This window comes from Artemia franciscana, chromosome 9 (assembly GCF_032884065.1).
Source record: "Artemia franciscana chromosome 9, ASM3288406v1, whole genome shotgun sequence".
NCBI lineage: Eukaryota > Metazoa > Arthropoda > Branchiopoda > Anostraca > Artemiidae > Artemia > Artemia franciscana.
The window spans coordinates 15029921-15056437 of record NC_088871.1 but is presented as its reverse complement, the minus strand read 5'-3'; the positions used below and the strand labels follow the sequence as shown (position 1 = coordinate 15056437).

General features: G+C 36.7%; 1 protein-coding gene across 3 annotated transcripts in view; it reads left to right on the top strand.

Annotated features, from left to right (window-relative positions):
• Positions 1-25962, top strand: part of LOC136031048 (importin subunit alpha-4-like) — a 149275-nt gene extending 123313 nt beyond the window's left edge. For all 3 annotated transcript variants that reach the window (XM_065710256.1, XM_065710258.1, XM_065710257.1), the window contains 4 exons: positions 8170-8416; positions 12961-13058; positions 15936-16070; positions 25860-25962. In XM_065710256.1, the coding sequence (XP_065566328.1) occupies positions 8170-8416; positions 12961-13058; positions 15936-16070; positions 25860-25946 (567 nt within the window). In that variant the 3' untranslated portion in view covers positions 25947-25962. The remainder of the gene's footprint in view (positions 1-8169; positions 8417-12960; positions 13059-15935; positions 16071-25859) is intronic.
• The last annotated feature ends 555 nt before the right edge of the window (positions 25963-26517 follow it).

The window sequence follows — 26517 nt, the reverse complement described above, 5'->3', positions numbered from 1 at the left end:
GAATTATTAAAAAAAAAGAGAAATTAAATAAAAAACGAGTTTTTTTCAAGTGAAAGTAAGGAGCAATATTAGAACTTAAGCAAATGAAACATTACGTATGCGAGGGTGTTGGTCCCCTCCTAAATAATTGAGAATAAAAGAAATAAAAGAGGAAATGATTGGTCTTAGACGACGATGCCTACCTAAGCGTGTATTTTAATCAGGGTTGTGGTGGTGTGGGCAACCTAGTAAGAGATCATGTCCCATAGTGAGAAGACAATCCCCCCTAACTCCTAAAAACGGTGTCAGATCAAATGATAAATTACACCATTACAACTGCTTTGTTCGAAACACCTATTAAGGAAAATTATAGTCCCTTGGTTTGAACAGCAAGGAAAATACGCTGACTAGAAAAACAAGGAAAGTGGCTGAAACCACAATACTTTGCATCGACAGCATATTTTTAGGAAAGAAAGAAAATTTTCACCATATTGCATTGAGTTTGGACCACTGCTCTGAAGTAAATTAAAAAAAGATTGCTAGATAAGAGACTTAATTCATTTGTACTTAATATGGTACTGTAATTACTATTCTAGTAACAACAAATCATTTGGCACCAGCTTCTGATTAATGGATAATTCTAAAAATCTAGTCATAACCAATATAGTATTTGGCTATAAAATGACCCATAACTTAAGGTAGTATTTTCTTAGGGTAAGACAGCTAATTATATTGATTATATATTATTGTACTTTACATATAGCAGCAAGGGCTTTTTTATGACATCAAGGCACTATTATGACATCATACACTAAAAATTATGACGTCACAAAGATACTTTGCCTTATTGAATCTAAACATGAATCTACTTATGACACATGACGTCATCGACGCTATAAATTCATTAGCCTTTGCAAGTACGGTTACAAGTTTCAAGAAATAAAACAATGAGAGAAGATCAACAAAAGTTTCATAGAAGTGACGATGGTAATCTAGAGTCATCTGTAGATAACTATGTTTCTAAGGTTGTTAACTCAGCTACTGTGAAAATAAGTGAGCCAAATTCCAGCATGACTGTAGATCTAAAAAGAAGAAAAACTTGGAACAGAAGTTTTGTATATACAAGTGCGTCTGTGTATACCAAGGCAGAAGGTATTTCCACCAGATTAAAGTCAAGAAAAGGTCATTTGGAAAAAAAGAGTAGCCGAGGTCCTAGTAAGGTTGTACATTTGAAGAAAAGGAAGTTTCCTGACTTGAGCTATGAAAATACGAGCGCGTTAGTACCTGTCAAAGCTGACTGTATTTCCACCCGATTGGATTTTGAACCTGGTACATACATTTCTAAAATTAAACCGTCAGGAAAACAGCAGTTTCAAGGAACAAGAGACCTAGGTCCTAACAGGGCTGCAAATACAACACAGATGAAAATTAATGTTCTGAACTTCCCAAATTCGAGCAGGTCAGTACCTGAGAAGGTAGAACATATTTCTACTCGGTTACGTGATGAACCGGCTGTAAAAAATTTCAAATTCGAACCTTCAAGAAAAAGGCCCTTTGAAGAAATGAGTGACCCAGGTAGCAATCCTGTGAATCCAAAGAACAAAAAAGCTCATGACTTGAGATTCGACAATTCTAGTGCGTCAGGACTTGTCAAAGTAGGACATGTTTCTGAACGATTGCAGGACGGATCAGACACACGCATTTTCAGAACTGACCCGTCAAGAAAAAGTCATTTTGAACAAATAGGTGAAGAAGGTCCTGGAAGGACTGAGAATCTAAAACAAGGAGAAATGAGTTACTCAAGTCCCAGCAAAGCAGTGAATTCAGAAAAAATGATAACAGGTGAAGCAGAAGGTATTTCTGCCCAATTACATGCCAAATCGGGCAAGTGTATTCCTAAAATTGAACCTTCACCTCTAGCAAATCCAGTTCTTCCTAGAGCTAATTGTTGTCAGCTGCTTACCTCATATGGTGCTGAGTCATATTTTAGCAGCTTTTATGGCTATTATGGCTTAAAATATAATTTGGATCAAGATCCTTTAGTTACTGCAATTGAAGCTGACAACTTTGAACTTGTGAAATTGCTTCTCTTAAAAGGAGGTGATCCAAGAGAGTTAGCGAATAACATAAAAGAAAAAGTAAGAAAAACTAGAATTATTATGGAACAAAGACAGACTCAGAACAACCCTGGCTATCCGTCCTTAATTGCACATTGGCTTAAAAAGCAAAATCAGTTTAATATAAAATGTAAATCCAATACATTGCTACCATTGGTATGTGATAAATGCTGCGTGCATAAACTTCATCGCTCTCATCCACATTGCAAAACTTTAAAAGAAAATTGTCATAAGGGTAAACCTCATCACCCTCTTGCATATTGCAAATCGTTAAAAGAAATTTGTCTTGAGTTAATAATAGATATGAATGCTTTCATGAAAGACAGGGTCTACGACGTAGACAGGTTCTACGACAATTGCTTTCATTGTTATGGTCCCTTCCTTCAATGGTCGGGTCTCTCCTTTCACTGGTCGGGTCGACGTCTTCGAAAATTTCTCCAATATTACTTGGACGATTATTACTTGACATTATTACTTTATATTACCGGAATGTTTGAACCGAAATGTATTGTCTTTCAAAGAAGACAAGGTTAGAAGAAAACCGGAGCAGATACTAAATATTGTTTCAATGATCTATTTGAAAAAAGTTACCAGAAAAAAAGTAGTTACCAATATAACCTATAGTGATGCAGTGGGTTCAACCTTAGCTTGGTAATGCAGGACACAGGGACCAAACGTTGCTGTAGCAACACACTGCAGGGGGCCGATGCAGGGCTCTAAGTAGTCAAGAAATGTCGTTAATCTTCTTACTATTTATTATTATTAAGTGAATTAACGCCTTTACACCATGACATTTCGAAAGAAAAAGTTGGTTTGGCTCAGTTACTTTTCTCGTATGATGCCAAGTTAGATGAAATGAGTGTATATGATGAACATCTTTAGTTAAAGCTGTAAATACTAATAAATTGCATTGAGTCAAATTTCACTTAAAAACGTGGTTAAATCCAAACCGTGGGGATTGTTTATACGATGCTGTTGAAGGAGGGAGAATTAAAGTTGTTGAATATATTCTGAAAGTTGGAGCAAATCCTAGCTACTGCTTCCACTGACCTTTTGAAAACAACTACATGATTAATGTCTGAGCAGTCAAACATCTTTACGCCATGCTGTTCGTAAAGGAAGAGTCGATTTCAGTCAATTATTTCATATGCTGCTGAGTTTGTAGCTATTGAAGCTAATAAACTGAATTTAGTCAAGTTTCTTTTGAAAAGTGATTACAATTAAGAGAGCTGCGTCCCTACGTTACATAGCAATTGTTTTGAGCGTAGGTAGGTTTTCGTACAGGGGATTTTTTCTGCTTTTCTTTCATTTACATTTTGATAAAATTTGAGTCAATTTTGGTTTCAGAAGTTAAAAAACGGAATTTCGAATATATTAATACTGTCTCTTGATGACATGAAACAACAATTATAATTAGATTTACCCAGATGTTATAGGGAGAATTTTCCTTGTTATTTATTATGGCGGATAATTTTGACTTGACAAAAGTTACATAAGAGATCTGGGCTCCTTGTCCTTCGGTGAAAATTATCAACAGGGAAAAAAATTCACAGAGGAAATAGCGGAATTTTCCCTGGGATTTCTTTAAAGGAGTCAAAAGGAAAAAGCAAACGGGCATTTTGAGGATAACTTTTCTGTCAAGTAAATTTGGCTTTGTCAATTTTAGTGATGATTTTAAACCAGGGCGACATTTTATTATGTCAAAATTTAGTTTGCATTTAGGCAGACATTTTTATTTACTTCACCCCCCCCCCCCCCCCTTCTAAAAAAACACAACTAAATTATATACAAAACTAAGCAACCACATAAAATACATAAGCCCCCTGTCGATGGTTGTATCTTCTAACTATCTTTGAAATAAAAAAAAAAATTAAAAAAATTCCGGCCTCTTTAGTACAATCCAGGAGATCATTCCACATTGAAGCAGCATTGCATATAATAAGGAAACCTTATGAAATAAGCTTATGACCTTATGGTCAAGGTTTCTATTAGCATAGTTACGGTTATCTGAATTGCATAAAAAAATTATGAAAAAAAAAATTTCTAAAAACATTCTCTGAGATTCAGAATACCAAGCTTTTGTACCACCCGCTGATTGCTTTCATTACTTTTTTTTATTATTTGAATCCTTTTTATAGTTACTTGTATACAAACTGTCCCTTAACGAGCACACTTACCCCATACAGGAATCAAGAATGGAGCCAAATATATAAGTTCGAGGATTGAGACTGAAAATGCATGTTCCAGTACTCAAATTATCCCTAATCCTCTGAATTTTTTTGCTGATTTTCTTCTACAGAGTGACCCAAAAAGATCCGTACCCATAGTTTATTTGATAAAAAATCCATTTTTTAACAAATATCCTTTCTGTTGCAGGACATGAAAGGTGAACCTTTGGATGATCGTTTGCAGCTATAGTTACCCCAAAAATGTCTTGGACCAATCAGCAGGAGATGTTCTCCCTGGAGATCTATTTTGCGACAAAATCATACCAGAGTGTACAAATTCAGTTTCGAAAACTTCCATTGTCGCAACTTTCCACCAAAATTACGATTGTTACTTGGGTTACGAAATTCAGTGAGCATGGGACGGTAGTGGACTTATTTCTAAAGCCACGGGGGAACTTATTCAGGCAGGAAAGAGAGTGCAAGGAAAGAAGAAAACATTGCTGTAGTGAGGGACTACACTGTCCAATTAAACGTGAGAACACGCCACAGTGACTCCCTTGTCATTCTGAGTTCTTGGCTGTGTCTACGTACTGATTTTCTAGGGCTGCGTCCTACTGAGTCCCTTACTGCAGCAATTTTTTCTTCTGTTCTTGCATTCCTTGCATGTCCTCGCACTCCTTTGTCATTCGGAGTTCTTGGCTGCGTCTATGCACTGATTTCCTAGGGTTGCATCCTACTGAGTCCCTCACTGCAGCAATATTTTCCTCTTTTTCCAGCCTGAATAAGTTCCCCCTTGTGGCTTTAGAACAGAAGTCCACAACTATTTTGGAAACATTCGTCCAAAATAGGTAGCAAAATAAGTTGCGACAATTGAAAAGTTTTCGAAACTGAATTTGTACACTCTGGTATGATTTTGTCACAAAATAGGTCTCCAGGGAGAATTTCTTCTGCTGATTGGTCCAAGACATTTTTGGGGTAACTATAGCTGCAAACGATCATCCAAAGGTTCACCTTTCATGTCCTGAAACAGAAAGGATATTTGTTAAAAAATTGATTTTTTTATCGAATAAAATATGGGTACGAATCTTTTTGGGTCACCCTGTATATGATTAAATAAAAAAAAACTAATTTTTTTAGCTGAAAGTAAGGAGCGACATTAAAACTTAAAACGATCAGAAATTACTCCGTATATGAAATGGGTTGTCCCCTCCGCAATCCCTCGCTCTTTACGCTAAAGTTTGATTCTTTACCACAATTCTACTTTTTAAAACAATTAAAAGCTTTAGCGTAAAGAGCGAGGGATTGCGGAGGGGACAACCCATTTCATATACGGAGTAATTTCTGTTCGTTTTAAGTTTTAATGCCGCTCCTTACTTTCAGCTAAAAAAATTAGTTTTTTTTTATTTAATTTCTGAACGTTTTTGAATTAATGCATGTTTTGTTTTGGCTCTCCTCACATAAATTATTAAAATGAAATTTGTATATTAATTCTTTTTTTTGGCTAAATGGCTTTCTCTTAGTTTCGATCAGACGATTTTGAGGAATAAGGGGTGGAGAAGGAGGTCTAGTTCCCCTCCAATTTTTCGGTTACTTAAGAATGCAACTAGAACTTTTAATTTTTAACGAATGTTTTTATTAGTAAAAAATATACGTAACTTAAGAATTAACTTACGTAACAAACTTTCATAATCTTATATTTTTATTATGTATACGAGGGGGTTTTTACCCTCGTTAATACCTCGCTCTTTACACTAAATCGTAAGTTTTGTCCCAATTCTTTAAGAATGACCCCTGAATCAGAAAGGCCGTAGAATAAATAGTTGAAATTACTAAAAATACTTTAGCATAAAGAGCGAGGTATTTATCTCCTCCTAAATACCTCGCTATTTATGCTAAAGTATTTTTAGAACCCCTCATATAAGTAATAACCTCTGTTCGTTTTAAGTTTCAATGCTACCCCTTCCTTTCATTTGAAAAAACGTTTTCATATTTATTTTTCATTGTTTTCTTTTAGTAATGCTAGAAAATCCTGCGCCCTTTTCATTGAATTTTTCTTCCCCAATGACAGATTCCTCCAAGGAAAGATCCTCCAACATAGCCCCCTCCCCTCAGCCCCACCCCCAAACAAAATAAAATCCCCCTGAAAACGTCTGTACACTTCCCAATAACCATTACTATATGAAAACACTGGTCAAAGTTTGTAACTTGCAGCCCCTCCCCCAGGGATTGTGGGGGAGTAAGTCATCCCCAAAGACATAGTTATTATGGTTTTCGACTATGATGAACAAAATGGCTATCTCAAATTTTGATTCGTTGACTTTGGGAAACAAATGAGCGTGGGAGGGGGCCTAGATGTCCTCCAATTTTTTTGGTCACTTAAAAAGGGCACTAGAACTTTTCATTTCCGTTAGAATGAGCTCTCTTGAGAAATTCTAGGACCACTTGGTCGATACGATGACCCCTGGAAAAAAAAAAAAAAAAAACCCGCACCCGTGATTTGTCTTCTGGCAAAAAATACAAAATTTCACATTTTTGTTGATAGGAGCTTGAAACTTCTACAGTGTAGTTCTCTGATACGCTGAATCCGATAGTGTCATTTTCGTTAAGATTCTACGACTTTTAAGGGGTGTTTCCCCCTATTTTCTTAAATAAGGACAATTTTCTCAGGCTCGTAACTTTTGATGGGTAAAACTAAACTTGATGAAACTTATATATTTAAAATCAGCATTAAAATACGATTCTTTTGATGTAGCTATTGATATCAAAATTCAATTTTTTAGAGTTTTGGTTACTATTGAGCCGGGTCGCTCCGTACTACAGTTCGTTACCACGAACTGTTTGATATTGAACTTACCGCCGAGGGTAATTAGCAAGGCTGTATCCATAATTTTTTTTTGTGGGGGGGGGGAAGCTACTAAGATTTTTTTAAAGCGTCAAAAATGTGTTTATATGCATTTGTATTGTTTTTCTTATGAGTCATAAAAATATTTTTGGAGGGGGGTGGGGGGGGGGCAAAGCCCCTAACTCTTTCCCTAATTACGACCTTGGCACTTAAAGAAAATTTGGCTTTGCCTGAGTTTTTAGGTTTGAAATTTATTTTAGGCAAAGCGCGAGGATTGACCTTCCGTTAACGTTATTTCATTTCTAATATCTAATATTGTTCGCTTTTTTCTTTTAGTTTTGTTCACAATGCGACAAATTGGTGAACTGCTAATAATATTTAGTAAAATTACCCAGTTTAACAGTTTTTTTGTCGTTTGGTATAAAGAGTATGAGTAACTTGTAAGAGGGGGAATTTTTGCTAGTGTCGGCATAAAATCCTAATGCCATCTAGCATTTGGTGATCTTTAAAAGTAATTTTGGAATATAATTAATTTAATTTGTTTAGTTTTTTGAAGATTAGTGTACTCTTAAGCGCAAGATCTCAGTTCCAGACAGAAAAACGATTAGAGAGAATGAAAAATTTCAACGTAACCAAACGCTAGACGGCGCTTATATTTTTTTCGTCGATACTAGCACCAGTTCTCATTATTGTAAGTTACCCATGCTATTTGGTTTAGTGGTTAAAGACTGAAGCCCAATAAATAACCCAATAATAACGGCTCTACCCGAGTTTCATCGTTATTAGGCTGGAATGCCCAAATATAATTGAATACAAGATAGTGTATTTGCATTCTTTTATAGATTAATCCTCACCGTGATTGAGCATATAAATATTTAACACTTTATGATCGTCATTTGTTCCATAATCTATGAATAATGATGAACTCATCGACAGCATAATCCTTTCATGACCAATATAGTCCAATTGCATTTAAATTTAACCCAAAACATAGAATATAGGGCGTATCTCTGAAGGTTTTAAATATGGAATTTTGTGTTTTCTAAAACAATTGTTTTCATAGGTTGAGCTGCAAATTCAGAAAACAGCGGCATCGGTTGTAACTAATCTGACTTCGAAAATGATGTATGGTGGCCGACACAGTAGATATTGGGAAGCTGCTTTATTACGAGACGGCCTAGTTCCACATATCTGTCGATCATTGAATGTAGAGAATTCGGAAGTAATCAAGATTATCCTGCATAGTGTACATAACCTGTTGTTGTCTCATTTTGAAAGAGATGTTTGTTTGCAAATTAAGAAGTGTGGAGGTAACTGTCATTTAGACAAGACTTAGAAAAGCTCTGTACTATATGCGTCACACTTCAGCAGCAATACTTGCGATCGTTTAACTGAAGAGGTGCTTCTATTGGAACCACTGTTTCCAACGAAAAGCTGAAAACGTAAAAAATAAACTGAGACGGTGGTTCTCATAAAAGTATATACTGCTACTTCATCTGTTAAACGATCACAACACCAAACCATCTGATACAAAACACCACGTCCATCCAAATCATTTCAGAAACTCACTCTTTATTCCCTCCCATACCATTACTATTTCCTTTTAATTCTGTCTTATGGGCAGCGGCACTAATTCATGCAGTTGAAGTGGGAAAGGCTCAGAGTATTTTTTGTCACAGTTGAAAAAAAAATTTAAAGATAAGTCTGCGAACTGAGATTAGAAAATTAGATGCTGCAGTGATGCCTATTCGCTCCAAAAAACGGAGGGAGTTTTGCTAGTTCTTTTCCAGAGAAATTGCCTTCGGAATGTTTTGGGTACCCATCTGACTGGCCATATCTTAAAGAATAAGCTGTGGGAAAAATGGGGTTCAATTCTGCGTTCTAGTTCTGTAATGACAGAAAGGTTGAGATGCCTAGAACACATTGTGTGGATGAAGGATGACAGCTTACCAAAGATTGTCCTTTTCGGCCAAGCCTCATAGAGCTAAACGAAAAAGTTGGTTTCCCACGGTTGCGGTAGGAAGACTCAGTGAAAAAGGAAAATGGGAAATTCCTGGGAGGGTGTAAAGAGGGAGGATTTGAATTGATTGGGACAAAGGAGGAGCATGCGTAGCTGTGTTTGTCTCATTCAGTTGGGTGTTGTAGTGAATTGTTAGTAGTAGTATAAAAATCAATAATTTTAAATAAAAAAAAACAAAGTGAAAACACTAAACATTTGTTGCTGCTACGAAGGTCACAGGCTTAATCCTTTGTTGGTAAAAAAAAGAAATTAGTTGTATTAAATTGTTTTCAAAAAGTTATTATTGTCACCTATTGTCGTGATATATTATTAAGATTCCAGAGCTAGAGAAGTAAGACTTTTCTTTGCCAAAATGGTAGTTTTTGTTAGTTCTTTGAAATACTTAAAAATTTGTTTTTAGGTTAAATCGAGCATTTTGCTACGCAATTAGTAAATGGAAATAATTTTCTTTACCCTTTCTGCGTGCGTGCGGCCTTTACGCCTTACGTGTGGCAGGTGGTAAGAAAAACGGTGTCCTTGACATTTGTGCATTTGCCACTGGGCTGAACATTTAGGAGCCTTATTCCTCAAGAGACGACATGTGTTGTTCTCGTTTAGTCTATATTGAAATTGCTACAGGGCTTTGTCCAGGATTTTTTTTTTTTTTCGAGGGGAAGTACAGATAAAAAAAAACTTTGAAAAACGCATTAAAAATATGTTTTTATGAATTTTTATTACGTTTTTCAGTTAGTTGGATTTGGACAAGTTAGTTGGTTAGTTGGATTTTTATTACGTTTTTTTTTTGGGGGGGGGGATTCAAACCCCCTAACTCCTTCCCTGAATTTGGCCTTGAATTGTTATAAATATTCGTTTCTAATTTTATTTCAAGTTTAACCTATGATATAAGATACAGTTGTTATGGTAGAAGAAGACAAGAAATTTTAAACCATAGTTCGTTCATATCCAAATTTCGTTTTTCTATGCTGCTTGAATATAGTTTATTGAATTAAAGAATATATTTTTTATTCCCAATCGTTTTATCGGTACAAAAACAATAAAGAATGGAGTGAAGAAAAATGAAAAAAAGAAAAGAAAAAAAAAGACTACTAATGAAAGCCAGAAAAAAGACCAGCCTCACACACGAGATACTTATTGGTAAGTTGTCGCATCAAGGCGTTCGTGGAGAAGCTCTGTCCTGGTTTTCTTCATTCCTAACTGGCCGATCCATTGCAGTTGAAGCTTCTGATGAGCATATTCCAGTCGAATATGGAGTGCCACAAGGCTCAGTTCTTGGGCCATCCCTTTTCCTCATATATGTCAACGACCTCTATCGACTATTTAGCAACCCACGATCTGATTTCTGTTGTCATTTGTGCCAGAAAGGAGATGCTGTGGTTGAAGCCTTGGATACGCCTGGTCAACATGAAGAACTCTTTGCATTCGCCGACGACACCACCCTGGGGGCTGCAGCACCTGATGAATCATCTCTTATCCTCAAGCTACAATTGATGGCAGAAAATATATATCGTTGGTTTGATGCAAATTTGTTAGCTTTGAATGTAAAAAAATCGTTTCTTCTTATATTCTCCCGCATAGGCAAAAGCTGCCCTACAGTGACAGAGCTTAAAACATCTAAGGGATCCATATCCCGCCCAGCTGACCGGTTTATTCGATTCCTTGGGATACTTCTGGATGAAAATCTATCTTTCAAACGGCATACTGAGTCAATGAGATTAAAGGTTTCTCGAGGCCTTGGAATTATTCGAAAGCTGAAGCGAGTCTTTCCTTTCTCTATCCTTCGTCTATTATATTTCTCTCTTATTTACCCTTATTTATGCTACTGCTCGTCAGTGTGGATGTCAACATTTCCATCTGTACTTACACCTTTACATAATCTCCAACTGAAAGCAGCAAAAGTTCTTCAGTCTACCACCCATATTTCTGTTGAACTTCTGAAGATTAAAGATATTCATACATTACACCTCTCTTTCATTGCGTTTCAGTATTTCCGTGGAGACCTTCCATCAAGTTTTTCCGGGCTTTTTGAAATTGTTCGAAATGTCAGTCCTTATGAAACTAGAAACAAGGATGATGTGCTAGTGCCATCCACCCCTGCAGTGCGCTCGGACTTTGGTCTGATAGTTGCTGTCGGACGTGCCTGGAATTCCATTCCTGTTGGGATTCGACGGTCCTGTACCATAGGATCCTTCAAGAAACGGTTGAAGAATTTTTTAATCAAAAAAAAATAATTTAAATTATAATATTGATCAGTTATTTATATTGTTTAGTTATCAAGATTTAATTTATTTATTTAATTATTTAGATTGAATTTATTTATTTAGATTTGGGTGGTGTGAGTGTTGGATCCTCGATGTATATATATTTTTTTTTATTTATTTATTTTTTGTAAGTAGGTGGTGCGGAGACCGGTTGTACTCGGGTGAGGATTGGTGAGTAGACTCTAAATATATTTTAAGTGTGAATGTAATTAATAGTTATTTATGTTTTGTTTTGTTGTTTTTTTTCCCAAATAACGGGCCATTGAGCCCTTTGGGATATTTTTTGTTTATAAATGGATGGATATTGGTAATAAAAGGAACTTGAACTTGAACTTGAATAAGCAACTTACACAAAAAGATCAATTTTACCAACTGATGAAATTCCTGTAAATTATAATGAAAATTGTAATAGCCTTCCTATATTTTAATTTAGAATGAGGGTGCAGGGAGGGAAACTATTGAAGAAAATTGTCTCCCTAGAGTTCTAAAGATTCTTTGACTTGGTATCTTGGTTGTTTTTTTTTAATATTTGCCCTCCTCCTAGATTCACATGAATTTGTACCCTTGGGCCCCAACGAGTTCACTGTAGTAGCTAGCCTACAAGAAAAAGGGGTAGAGGGAGTTCAGGGTTCTTTCTATATATTCAACAGCATATTTTTCTTTCAGCAAACAGTTCTTGGTAACGAACTATAAGCAAGGAGTGACGCGTCTTAGTAGTAACCGGAACTTTAAAAATAAAATTCTAATATCAATAGATATATCAAAAGAATGGACTTATTAGCCTATGCTGATTCCAAATATATAAGGCTCGTTAAGTTTAGTGGTACCCATCGAAGGCTACGAGTCTTTGAAAATTTGCCTGATTTTTGAAAAAGAGAAGAAGCACCCCTTAAAAGTCAAAGAAACTTAAGGAAAATGACATCATCAGATTCAACGTATTAGAGAACCCTACTGTAAACGTTTCAAGCTCCTATGTGCAAAAATGTGGAATTTTGCTTCTTTTTTTTGTGTGTTTAAGGGGTTATTGCATTGAACCATTTGTGCTAACCACCGGGAGAGGGCTCATTTGAACGGTAATTAAAAGTTCTAGTGCCCTTTTTAAGTCACCATAAAGGTTTGTGGACAACTAGGCCAACTCCAACGCCTTCTTTCCCCCAAAATCGTCGTATCAAATGTTTGAGATACCCATTTTATTCAGCATAGTTGAAAGGCCCTCTCATTCTTACTTTAGAGATAATATGAACCCCAAAACCCCTTGGGAAACGTCTTTAAGATATAAAGTTTACCCATTGTTTACGTATTTTACTTGCTATTGGGAAGTATGCATACATTTTTTGGGTGTGTGGGCGTGGGGGTGAATTTTGTGCTGGGGGTGTTGTCCAGGGGTAGAATTTAAGATTATTAAGATCAACAGTGAATGGATACCAGATAATGATTTTCGTGTCATTCAGACCATATTGTTTTATTAGGACCATTTTTAAGGAGATATGCACTTAGTGTCTAATTTTCTTATATTCTATTTTATTTTTGGCTTTTTTGTTTTTATGGGTTTCTCAAAAATACTTCTTGTTTTTAGGAATAGACAAGATTCAGAGCCTGCAGAAACATGAAGATACGACAATCAATCAATTGGCGTCGAAAGTTATCGAAAGTTATTTCTCTAACCTTGATGTGGTAATTATTTATTTATTTTATATCAACTTTATTGTGAGCAATTGGTGAGGGACGACATATTTCCAAAGATTGTCCTTACCAACGAACCTTCAAGCACCAATCGAAAAACAAATCTTACCTCAATATTATTTGATCAGGCCTTTGGTGGAGGGGGATTAAACAGGGAGGAGCTAGCTATCCCCCAATCTTTTTGGTCACTTGAAAGGGGCACTAGAACTTTTAATCTCTGTTATAATGAGCCCTCGTCTCATCTTCAGGACCAACTGATCGACACGAAGCATAAGCAACTGTATAAGCAACTGAAGGAATAGTTTTTCTGGTTCTAAATTAAATAGCAGAGACTGGGGATCCAAAAAAAAATTGCAGAAAAGTTCAAATTTAGGTTATCTTGTTCTGTCACCCATGTTTAAATCCCTGTCTCCCAAAGATTGACTTTTTTTTCCAAAGCAAAAAACCAAAAGTATCGTTGTTTTTTCCTCTTTTTATCCCCATGACTGTATAGTTTTATACTATATACTTTTGATCCCCATGACTTCTATGCTCGAATCCTCTTTACATAGGTACTGTAAAAGAGACTGTATGGTATGAATTTTACGTTCATCAAATTAATGTTATAACTTATAGTATTAGATTGTCACAGTAGCAGATCCTGAATTTCTGTAAGGGGGGGGGGGGGCTTGTTGTGAAGTATTCCCATTCTAAGTTAAGCTTAAGGTTCTTACAATTGTTGATATTCTAATTCCTCGGTTTCTTTCCATCACTTATCTTTCAGTTCTGTAATGCTATTAAATAAAAGAAACAAGTTTGTTTTTATTTGAAAGTAAGTTGAGCGACATTAAAACTTATAACGAACAGAAATTATGTTGTATATGGAAGGGGCTGTCCTCTCATCAACACCCCGCTCTTTGCCCTAAAGTTTTTTATTGGTTTAAAAAGTAGAGTTGTGAGAAAGAGTCAAACTTTAGTGTAAAGAGCGGGGCGTTATTTATTAAAGCTAAAAAAGTGAAAACATTTCAAATATATTTGTTTTCAGTCGAGTGTAAATTATGTTCTGAGAAGCCATTGGAGTTGTCAGCCCTACTCATCTTAATAGTTTTTTGTTTAGTTCGACTAGGTTTTTTATTGTAGTTTTTGGTCGTTTTAGGTTTATTCATTTATTGATGGTGATTTGTAGTAGTTTTATGCTTTGAAGGTTATTTGACTTTATTTCTACTGATGTTTGGTTCAATGTTTACTTTTCTTTAAAAAAGTAGTTTTATAGAAAAAAGTTTTTTTAGCTTAATAAAATAAATAAACAATACATTTTATCCACGTTTCTTTTTACTTTGGCAGCGCTATTGCGAGTAATATCGCCTTCATTGACACCAAACAGGGGGTGTAGCAGAGCCAATTGGGATTTTTAACCCCGTAACACGATTTTTTTTTTCTCAAGAGGTTTTTCAAGATGTTTTACCTTTAATGTCCTAGCGATCCCGTATGGGGTGTACGCTTGGCAAAAATGTTCTTAGTACGCCCTCAAAGTCGTACATACACTAAGGACAAGATAGAGGGTGTACTATTGGCCAAAATGCTTTATTACCCCTTCACAATCGTAACAAAACTACGGACCTGATAGAAGGTGTATTGTTGGCTAAAATACTTTACCCCCCCCCCCCCTCAAAGTTGTAACAAATACTATGTTCTGGGTAGGGATTGTACTATGGAATTTTTTGAAATCCCTTTGGTTCCATCTGTTCAAACTGTTTTCCACTAGCCAGCGGTCATTAATGATTTTTTTTAGTTTGAATATCACTTTATATAACTCGACTGGTTCTACTGCATATATCTTGAATATTTCAGGTCTCGCTAATGAAATAAATTTTTTTAATTCTTTTTGGTTCCATCTCTTCAAACCGGTTTCCAATTGCCAACAATCTAATTGATTTTTTTCTGATGAGTTCGTTTTTGCTGGTAGCCTGTGGCTCTCATCACCTGGTCTTAAAAAGCATAAAAGTGAACCGAAAGGTATGAAAAATATATAGTATTTGTTATAAAATGAGTTGTATTTGTTATAACACTTTATTTTACAAAGGATATCATTCGCAGATACATTAAGCTAAGAATTCAATTTTATGCTTACATTAAAAAATCTATAGTAGTCATGAGTGGAAGTACCGGACCCCCTCCACATCCACGAATCGATAATGTCCTTTCAATTATTCATAACTATTAAAAAAAGTGCTTTTCCTCAATGAGTCATACCCCCTACCTTCCAAACATCATTCTCGGATAGTTTTATTCTTAGGGGTCCATATTCCCCTTTTATAAACACTTTATATCTTTCTAGTATGCATTAATTTTATAAAACTGAATCTATCACGTGTTCCCGTGAGTCTATCACGTGAATCACGTGATTTTAGTCTAATCCCGTGAATCTATCACGGGATTTTATGCGTTCAATTATGTGTGTATTATTTTTTCAATTAGATGTAAACACTCGCAAGTAATTTCTGCTTTTTAGTACGATTTCAAAAACAATCTGTGTGCTCGAATAATCTATTGTGTGCGTAAGAACCCACTTGTGAAAATGCAATACCCTTATTATCATTTTACGACAAAAAGAGATTTAAGTCCTTCCTGTGGATAGTTTAATTATATTATCGATGACTTTAACATGGGGACTTGAATTTATTAAAAATACAGCGGAAATATTAATGCTATTTGTTCGATGCAAATAATTTATAAAATCCATTTTATTGAAATTAAAGATTGAAATTAAAAACGGGAAAGGGGGTGGGTATCTCACCACTTATTCCGTATAGAGAATTTTATTAGCTTAAATTTTTCTATTAATAGTTTTTATTATTGTTTTTATTATTCTTTTTCTCTATATTGCAGGAAAAGGTAGTCAAGGTCAGAGGAAATAGTGAAGAGTCAATTAGCTGTCGTGTTGAAGAGTACAACTCCCATGAAAATTTATTCACGGATAGCGAAATGGTAGCCTTAATGAAGGTAGTTGGTGATATACCCATTGTAAGTTATTCATTATATTGCATTCAAAGCTGTAGCCCCCTACCCCATATTATGCTTAGGTTGCTTGTTTTACTGCCATTTATTTAATGGTTACCCGTTTTTAATTAAGTTTTTTGTTAGTTTAATTGTCTGAGCTCTTAATTTGTCTCGCTTGCCTAAACTCTAGGAGGGTTGGTCTATTATACTTATGCAACCTGTTTGCTTTCTGAGACTAGGTGACTTAACGATCGTGAGTCAATCCCAAGACTAGTGGGGCCCGCCATGACCTCAGACTCTAGGATGCAAGCTCCCCCCATCCAAAGCAAATTACACAAGTATTTGATTTAAGAGAGAGTCATAGCTACTCCTGCTGTTTACCCAAACATTGTGAAAAAATAGGTTGTCCTTTTATATTACTGGAATCAAGAAACGACTTTAATTTTTTCAGATTATGTGATATGGAGTAATCATGTATTATTTTTTAGGTTGAAAATGAAGCCATTTCAAAAGCAAATAAATTGTTTTCATTTTTTTTCTAAGATTTGGCTGAACGTCAAACGTCACAACGGGTGAACGGGTGAAACGTCACCTGAGAGGATATCGAATCCTTTCTGAAGAGGTATACAAATTTTTCGAACAGAGTAAAGACGACTTCGATTATATATTGAATGATATTGATTATATATTGGATGATATTATATATTGAATCTTCAATAATCTTACGGAGGGTATTATTAGGACCGACCCCATTAACAAACTGCACTCATATGTTAGCAAGATTCGAGCCATTCTTGAACAACAAATTCTCCAGTGGGGTGGGAAGGATGGGCTCAAGGTTTTCTGTTTTAATAAAAAGTCAGGCGGTGTGTTTTCAGTTCACATGTCAACTATACATCAAACACTTCACCCAGACTTAAAAGGATTTTTAGGATGGATTTTTGGCGCTCATTGGTAATTTTGTAACGATACTTGATAATTGTTGCGAGACGAAAAGTAGGGCAGTGGTTTTATTTTTTGAAAATTTAGATATAAATTTGGGAAAATTTAAAAAGTAATTTATCTTTGGAGGCACGCGGGGGAACAATTTCTATAACATAATTGAGATTTGAAGGGCTGTAAGGACTGAATTAAAATCAAGTAGCTGTGGGCATCAAGTCCTTTCTAATTGTAGAAAAACGCAAGATAGATAGTCCGATTGAGTGAGAGGCAAATCTGGCATAAATCGGCTTATCAGGATTGTATAAAGAAAAATTTTCAGTTCATTGGTTAATAGATAAGTCTATCTATAATCCTGTCCAAGTGTCATTTCTAGGGCAGAACTAAGGTAGATAGTCATAGAACCTTTAGTTTGCCAGGTGTTTGGTTAAATGGCACGGGTAAACGGCGGGAGTAAGTGCTACTCTCTTATTGAACCAATATTTGTTGGTTAACTTTTCGAAAGGCACGCCTGCCTAGAGTCTCGGGCAGGTTGACCAAGAACTTAAAATTGACATAGGAACGTTAGATTGCCCGTATTAAGAGGTAAATAGTATAATAAGAGGTAACAAGGTTGACCAAGAATTTAGAATTGACACTGGACAGTTAATTTGCGTTGAATGACCGGTGTGACGAGAATTTAGCGCGGAATGACAGGAATGACAAAGCTTTCGTTTAGATTCAGACCTTCAGTGCTTCAAATACACTTTTTTCGCTGCGGTACACATACATTTCAAAAGTGATGCTAGTAAGACTCCCATCGATGATTTGGCTGTTAAGGGGGGGGGGGCAGCGTTGGGGTCCCTAAAGTGATTCTTAAACGTTTAAACGGTAAGCATACGGCATCACTGAAAGGAATAAATATTTTTGAGCGGGCAATGAGCATTTGAATATTGGTGTTACCCTGAAGTGAAGTGAAGTGAATCGCCGAAAGACCCCCTCTGTGTTTGACATCTTAGGTTCCATGCACTTCCACGATTGATTGGTGTTACCCTGTTGTGATATGAAACGGAATTTGAATAGGGGGATGGGATAAATGACTTATATATTCGATGAGGGCCATGCCCATTAAATCTGTTAAACTCTAGGTGTGGGTTCTTTACGAGCCAGCCATTGAACAAGAATCAATTGGGTATTTTCCCGACTACAGATATAATTTGGGTTTTAAGGGAGGGGAAGATTAAAGGAGTGCATTCTTCTGTTGTCCAATATGCATTTCTAGATTTCATACGGAATTAAAATTAAAACATCATTTGAATCAATGCAGACTTCATGCTTATCTATCTGTCGAGACAGCTAACGATGATAGATCGATCTCAACATTTAGTAATTTACAAATTATGCTCTGACAGAGCGACAAGGGCTCTCTCAGTTGCGAAGCGAAACTCACTGATGTTTGCGTTCTGTCAACTCCAAACCTCTTGCCCACGCTTAAAGAGATGTGACTAATGTGTTACAACCGGTAGAAGCTATTGCAACCTCTTGCCCACGCTTAAAGAGATGTGACTAATGCGTTACAACCGATAGACTCTTTAGAGGTTTTTTGGGGGAAGAATTCATGTCCACAGCCTTGAAAACACTTATTAAAACAGAGAATTAGTCAATTTCATTGCTGCGCAATATATGCTATACAATGTCCATTTTTTAGAGAATGAGGCGGCCATTTGAAAATAGTTAATGTGTTGACTTTCACAGGGCAAATTTCTAAATGAATGAAAGGGGGCAGGTGACCATTATCATCCTATTAACTTAAATTCAACGGGAGCAGCTTCTGCTGGTTGGCCCATAAATCATGTATTTCAAAAGTTGAACAGTGATACTTTTATTGTTTTATATACACAATTTCACCTATGACTTGAAATTCTTTAAACCAGCGTTGGCACACTTGCAAAGAGATGATGTTTTCGCATAATATCATACGTAAATCATCAAAAAAGCTGCTGGTCTTAGATTTTACATGGATAACAATTGATATTGGTAATGTGTGCTTTAATAAAATCCGCTTTAGATTTTTTTAGTAAATTGATTCAAATACAGAAAAGTGACAATTTTAACAATTTCCCCCTTCTTAAACACCACTTTCCAGATGATGAAATGTATGATTTTTTTTACGTGTAAAAGTACTTTAATTCCTTCTCAAAGTTGTGTAAGGAAAAATTACCACCCATCGAACCGTTACTTGGCGAGTGATGTATTGGATATTGTTTTTTTCATAGGTTTCAGATTAGTCATTTTTCTTCCTTTGATCACATGGTCGGTTTCATTTGACAAATTAATCGTCTTCTATAAAAAAAAATAAAAAAAAAATATTCCTCTATTTAAATCCAAACAAAGTACGACATTTGGTCTCATATCCCCCATGTTGAAAATAAATTTTACTGGTGAAATAACCGTAACCTAAAGAATTACTCTTCAATGAAAAGTTGTATTTTAAGATTTAATTTCAAATTAAGGGGAATCTTTTTTTTTTCTAGCTGAGTTTGCCTAATCTACTTTTTTCTTCACCTACTTCGTCTTTCTCTAATCCCTCTAAGGGTCTTAATGTTCATTGAAATCGCTTTCCAATAAGTTGTCTATTCAGCTGACACGTCTAACTTTGCTTATTCTATATCACCTTACCACCTTACCACCTTGTTCTGCTTACCACCTGAGTCAGATGGGTTTGCTTAGTTAGATGAAGCTTTAGTTTTTCTACAAGAATTGTAACTTGCTTAAAATTGACGCTTTTAATGTCATTTAAAGATGACATTCCGTTGATAAAGTGAATTTTGGCTCTTGTATGAGCCTATCATTGTCAAAGTTTTGTCAAGTTTTGGGGACCTATTGCTTCAATCGTACCGTGAGCATTGCAAATGATTCATGACCTATCTTGCTAAAAGTGAACATGTATAAATTGACAGTAAAAGGAATCCTGGTATAATTTACGGTAGCTCTTGCTGATTTGATATGGGTTTTGATTACAAACCGTAAAAGACATCTATCATTTGACAATCATCTATACAACTTTTTAAACCCTTCAAACTTTCCAGAGAGTTTTTTTTGTCAATAAATGAATTGTAAAAAGTTTAATAGAACATCGCACGATCAAACATCATAAGATAAAAATGATTTTAAATCAGTCTTGGAAAATACTAGCACACCTAGCACTACTAGAAACAATTACACTATAAGAGATTTGATGACAAAAGTGGTGAGACGTAAGTGTGGGTGTCTTGATGTCAACTCACCCTAATAACCATCACTCATCAGTATACAAAAGGTTAGTGGACACTTTATTTTGTGTTTTCATTCGATATAAATAATAAATAAATATAAATATATTCGCAAATTTGATGGCAGGCCGTTAAGCCTCTACAAAACAAAAATCTTAATTTACATTTCTTCTAAATTTGCATAAGGAGAAAATGTCACTTGAATAATATTCATCAACTTCCTTCTTGAATGTCCTTAGGTTTGTGGAGCAGATTACTCTTTCTGGTAAGTTGTTCCAATGCTGAACAACTCGGTTGCCGAAAGTCCATCGGCCCATGTCCTTGTAAAAACGTTCCATACTCACTTTGTACTGATGTCCTCGGAGATGATTTTTATTGAACTGCACGATTCTCTGGGCTGGTACGTTATCATAGGCTCCATTGCAGAGCTTGTACATTTCAATAAGATCACCACGGTGGAATCTATAGGCGAGGGTTGGGATTTCAAGCTTTCTAAGCCGCTCTTCGTAGGCAACGAAGCGTAACCTGGGAGAGAATTTAGTTATCCTCCTCTGAACATTTTCGAGAGCATCTATGTCCTTGTTGTAGTATGGTCTTGTAGAACAATGTCCATACTCAAGAATTGGGCGGACAAGGGACTTATAGAGCGTAGCAAGCATTTTGTCGTCCTCGCACGAGAAGTTTCTTCTGATAATACCAGCAACTTTGGAAGCCTTCTTGACGACAGCTTCATAGTGCCTACTGAAGTTCAGTTCAGAATCCACTAAGATGCCTAGGTCTCTTTCTTCTCTACTAAGAGTGAGTGCAGCGGAACCAAGAAAGTATGAGGACGAAAAGTTTGTGGACCCAGAGTGAGGATATGACTTTTCTGGGTATTGATTTCCATGATCCACTTCTTCATCCAGTCATCGATTCGTTGGAGATCCGCCTGCAGGTGGTGAATGTCTTTACATGACGAGATGACGCGATAGAGCTTTGTGTCGTCTGCGTAGAGAAGGATGTCAGATTTGATGCCCTCAACTAGGTCGTTGATGTAGAGATTCAACAGAAGGGGGCCGAGAATTGACCCCTGGGGTACTCCGCTAAGAACTTCTTCTTCGGTATTGCTGAGACAACCTTCTACGCACACAACTTGCTTTCTGCCAGTTAAGAAGTCCGTAATCCATTGAAGAAGACTGAATGAGGACCCGGATGAGGAGAGACCGTATTTCCTGAGCTTCTTGACAAGACGCTTATGGGGAACTTTGTCAAAGGCTTTCTTGAGATCCAAGTATATGAGATCAATCTGGAACCCCTTGTCGATGTTTTTCTTCCAATCATCTTTGGCACAAAGCAGTTGGATCTCTGCAGATCGTTCCTTAAGAAAACCAAACTGCTTTTCGGTAAGTATTTTTTCTCGTTTTAAGTGTTCTAGGGTGTGGTCTGCAATGAGAGACTCAAGTACTTTACACGTAATACAAGTGAGGCTTATCGGTCTGTAGTTTGATGGGTCTTCTCGTTTCTCACCTTTGTATATTGGGACGACAATAGCTTTTTTCCAAATAGCCGGAAGCTCACCGAGTTCAAGAGACTTTCTGTAAATGTAGACTAGTGGCTCTGTTATTACCGTTGCAAGTTCTTTGAGCAGTTTTGGATGTAGATTGTCTGGGCCTGTGGACTTGCTTGGGTTAAGTTCTCTGAGTTTTTTTAGAACATCGCTATGTTTGATCTCTATCGGTCTTATCAATTTGCTTATACCCTGAATTGGTTCCTCGCGGCTAAAGTGGTCTTCGTTCTCAGGTTCCTGAGTAAAAACATAAGAGAACTGGCTGTTGAGAAAATTTGCCTTGTCCGTGGGGTCGTGTACCAGCTTTTGTTTCACGGGATCGTAAAGAGATGAGACTCCACCTTTGTTTTTCCTTTTGCTGTTCACGTATTTCCAGAAACTTTTTGGGTTTTCTTTCAAGGAGAAAGCTAATTTACGTTCTCTAAGCTTTCCTTCTCTTCTTGTTGATTTTCGAACCCTTTTGCGGAGCCTCTTGAATGTTTTCTCTCGGTCGTTACTTTGTCGATTACTTTTTTAGTCTCTCCATGCTTTTTGTTTTGCTTTAATCAGTTCAATATTGGCTTTAGGTAATGCAACACGGGTGTATTTATTGTGCATAGGAATAAATTGTTCTTCCATTGAGGCTACAATCTTAGTGAACCTTGTGTAAATGGTGTCTAACGACTCCAACCCACTGAACTCTTCAATCCAGTTGACATCCGAAAGCTCTCTTCTCATAGCAACGTAATCTCCCTTGTAGTAGTTACGTTTCGGTGCCACACGTGTCCTCAAAACCTCCGTTTCCAAGCTAAACACAATTACCGAGTGATCCGATTTACCGATTGGTGACAACTGCTTAATATCTGATACCAGGTCTCCATCGCTTACCAGTAACAAATCGAGGATACTTGGTGTGTCAGATCCCCGCATCCTTGTTGGCTCAGATATTAGCTGCTCTAGAAAGTGTTCGTTAATAACGTCCAGGAATTTACTCGTCAAGCTTGCGGTAGATTCCGTGGTGTATCGCCTATTCCAGTCTATCTTAGGGAGATTGAAATCTCCTATAATAGCAAGCTTTTGGTTGGTGTTCTTAGCGAATGCTGCTATTTGCGAGAACAGAGCTTCGTCGGATGTGTTAGTGTTGTTGGGGCTACGATAACAGATCCCAAGAACAGTGTCGCTGGTCGTTTTAGACTTAATGCAGATCCACAGACTTTCTTTGGGCTCAATCGTGTCGGTTGACCTCGATATTGGATGCACGTTGATGCCTTTTCGACAATAGCAGACTATCCCTCTACCTGTATTCTCTTCCAGATTTTGTTCATACAGATAATAATCTTCGATACTGAGCTCTGTGACGGTAGGTAAGTATCTGTAGTTTTTTGGTTTAACTTCTACTATTGCCACAATATCCGGATTTTCCAGTTTGATAACCTGCTTTGAAACATGTTTTGAAACATGTCTATGGGAATCAGTGCTGTCACTTACTTGAAATACTACTTAAGTAACATTTTCTGTTACTTGTACTTATACTTAAGTAAAAACTCTAGGGTGTACTTATTACTTGATACTTAAGTAAAATTACGAAATACTTATTACTTAAGATACTGATAATGTACTTGTTTTTCAAATACTTTACCTTTGACACGACAATTTTTTGTGCCTGTGCTTCGGCAATCTACAAGAGAATATCGCCTTTGGATTTAGAGTAAACTCAGATATAACTCCATGTCCTATTTTTTGATGTAAAATAAGGTATTTGTTTATGACAAAAAAAAATCATAGCATGATTATCACTCGGTCTAATTTTGTTTAAAAGTTATACAATAAAAAAGTTGAAATTATTTCACAGTTGAGCTAACATCCCTTGTTTTGTGCTAAATGTTGCATACTGTAGTCCTTTTGGGCTTATGTTTCTGATATTAGTGTTTAAGTTTTGTCATCTTGTCAACTTAACCAGATTTCTACCATTTCATCATCTTCAGGACCACATTATTGGTAAAACTACTGAAACTATGAATCTTTACTCATCAAAATGTTGTCTGCAATAAACGAGTCTAGGGAATTCTAGCTGGATCCAATGCAGTGGTATTTTGTCAAATTCATTCCAGCAAATTCAGGTATTCAGACGAATCTGACTTCAGATTTGTCACTCCATTCATAAGTTATAGGCCTTACTAAATAAAAGGAAAACTCAACTCTCTTAAAACATGAAACCCCCTCCCCCTCACCCTATTTGAGATAGGTTTTGTGATACCTGAACTTGATATGAGCCCTGATCTTTGGCATCTTTGGTCTATCTTTCATTCGGATCCGTTGCTCCATTCGCAAGTTATACTAAATTAAACAGAAAACTTAAATTTTTTCAGAAATTAAAACCCACTCCCCCTTGTTATATTTGAGCTAGGGTCTTCATCCTAAAACTTTATACGTATTATGGTCTTAGGCCTCTTTGGTTCAATTTTCATTCAGATCTATCACTCCAGTCGCAAGTTACTCTGAATTAAACGAAAAACTTTTCTTTAGCAGGTAAAGCATCCTCCCTCTTTTTTTATTTGAGCTAGGGTCTTCACTTCCAACTGGATGTGTCTCATGGTCCTTGGTACTTATGGTTCAATTTTCATCCAAATCCGGACGGCGGTTCTCCTGCTATACCCGATTGCACAGACGGACGGACAGATAGACAGACGGATAGATTTGGCGACGTCTTAGGTAACCATGTTGGCTCATTGGATCTAAAAAAAGGAAGGAATAACATACCATCATCCAGGCATCATCACCTATTTGGATGGTGGAAAAAATCCATCAAGATAGGTTTCTGAGATCCGTCTTTCCGTCCGCCCGTCTGTGCAATCGAGTATAGCGGGAGAACCGCTGGCCGGATTTGGATGAAAATTGAACCATAGGTACCAAGGACCATGAGACACATCCAGTTGGAAGCGAAGACCCTAGCTCAAATAAAAAAAAACAGGGAGGATGCTTTACCTGCTAAAGAAAAGTTTTCCGACCAAATCCGGTCGGATTTGGATTAAAATTGAACTATTTGGATTAAAATTGAGCTTCATTAGGGCGATGGGGAGGGGGCTTTAAGTGTAAAAAAATTTGAGTTTTTGATTTAATTCATTGTAACCTGCGAGTGGAGAGATGAATTTCGATGAGAATTGAATAAAGATGCCTAAGAGTATGATACACATCAAGCTCTGGGACGGAGGCCCTAGCTTAATTAGGGCAAGGGGGAGAGGGCTTTAGGTGCAAAAAAAAGTTGAGTTTTTCGTTTAACTCAGTTTAACTTGCGAATGAAGTAATGGATCTCAATAAAAATTTAACACAAGATGCCTAAGACCATGAGCTCAAATATAACGAGGGGGAGTGGGTTTCAAGTGCTGAAAAAAGTCGAGCTTTTTGTTGAATTCAGTATAACTTGCGAATGGAGCGACGGATCCGAATGAAAGCTAGACCAAAGATGCCTAGGATCAGGGCTCATATCGAGCTCTGATATTACAAACCCTATCTCAAATAGGGCGAAGGGGAGGGGGTCTCAAGTTTTAAGAAAGTTGAGTTTTCCTTCAATTTAGTAGGGCATATAATTAATTCCACCCATGGCTTGCCCAAAGCATGGAAACAACTCTTTTCCAAAATGAGCCATACTGAAGCCAACTTTCAACCAAATATTCCATCCAAGAGAAAAATTACTTTTTTTTATTCCTTTTTTCCCGGGAGATTTCCAACTTAGTCTCATGGTTTTTGCCACTTCATGGTGTGAAACCTGCTGCTAGAAATAGATAAGTTGCAACTTCTGAAAACTTTGGCAGTTTGACTAACCGTGTTGGATGCGTCTGAATCACTGGGCTTCCTGCAGGCCCGTGATTTTATAATATATGTTTGTAGGGAGTTTTACCGACCATCTGAATTGACTACGCAGCATGTGGCTTGCTTGACTGAAAACCAGCCAATGGATGTTGATGCCTTACATTTTCATAGCGCGTCTAAAATTTAACTTAAAAACTTGAGGCAGTTTCCCTGTAAAGTCGTCGAGGGCGAAAAATGTCGTCGAAGTATGAATCAAGACTTCATTTTCATGCTGTTCTTTTCTTTCAGCACGCTGACAGCCGGCGACCTTCAGCTAGCTGCCGAAAGTGTGGACTTTTGCTGCTCATTTTATTGACCTTTGATTTATCTTATTAAAAAAGTCTGCAACTTACTCACTTGACTCATTACTTTTAAAATTGACTTTTTTAAGGAAATTGGTATAAACCAAGTGACATATAGCGATCGCAAATTCTGTCGGTCTTCCGGTCAGTCTGTCGGTCTGTCTGTCCCGGTTTTGCTAGATTAGGCACTTCCAGATAAGCTAGGACGATGAAATTTGGAAGGCGTATCAGGCACCGCATCAGATTAAATTAGAAATAATCATTTCCCCGATTCGGTTATCTGGAGGGGGGAGTGGGAGGTCAGTTAATTCGGAAAAATTAGAAAAAATGAAGTATTTTTAACTTACGAATGGGTGATCGGATTTTAATAAAATTTAATATTTAGATTGATATTGTGTCTCAGAGCTCTTATTTTAAATTCCGACCGGATCTAGTAACATTGGGGGAGTTGGGGGGGGGGGGCCTAAAATCTTGGAAAACGCTTAGAGTGGAGGGATCGGGATGAAACTTGGTGAGAAAAATAAACACAAGTCCTAGCTACGTGACTGACGTAACCGGAACGGATCTGATCTCTTTGGGGGAGTTGGGGGGAGGGTTAATTCTGA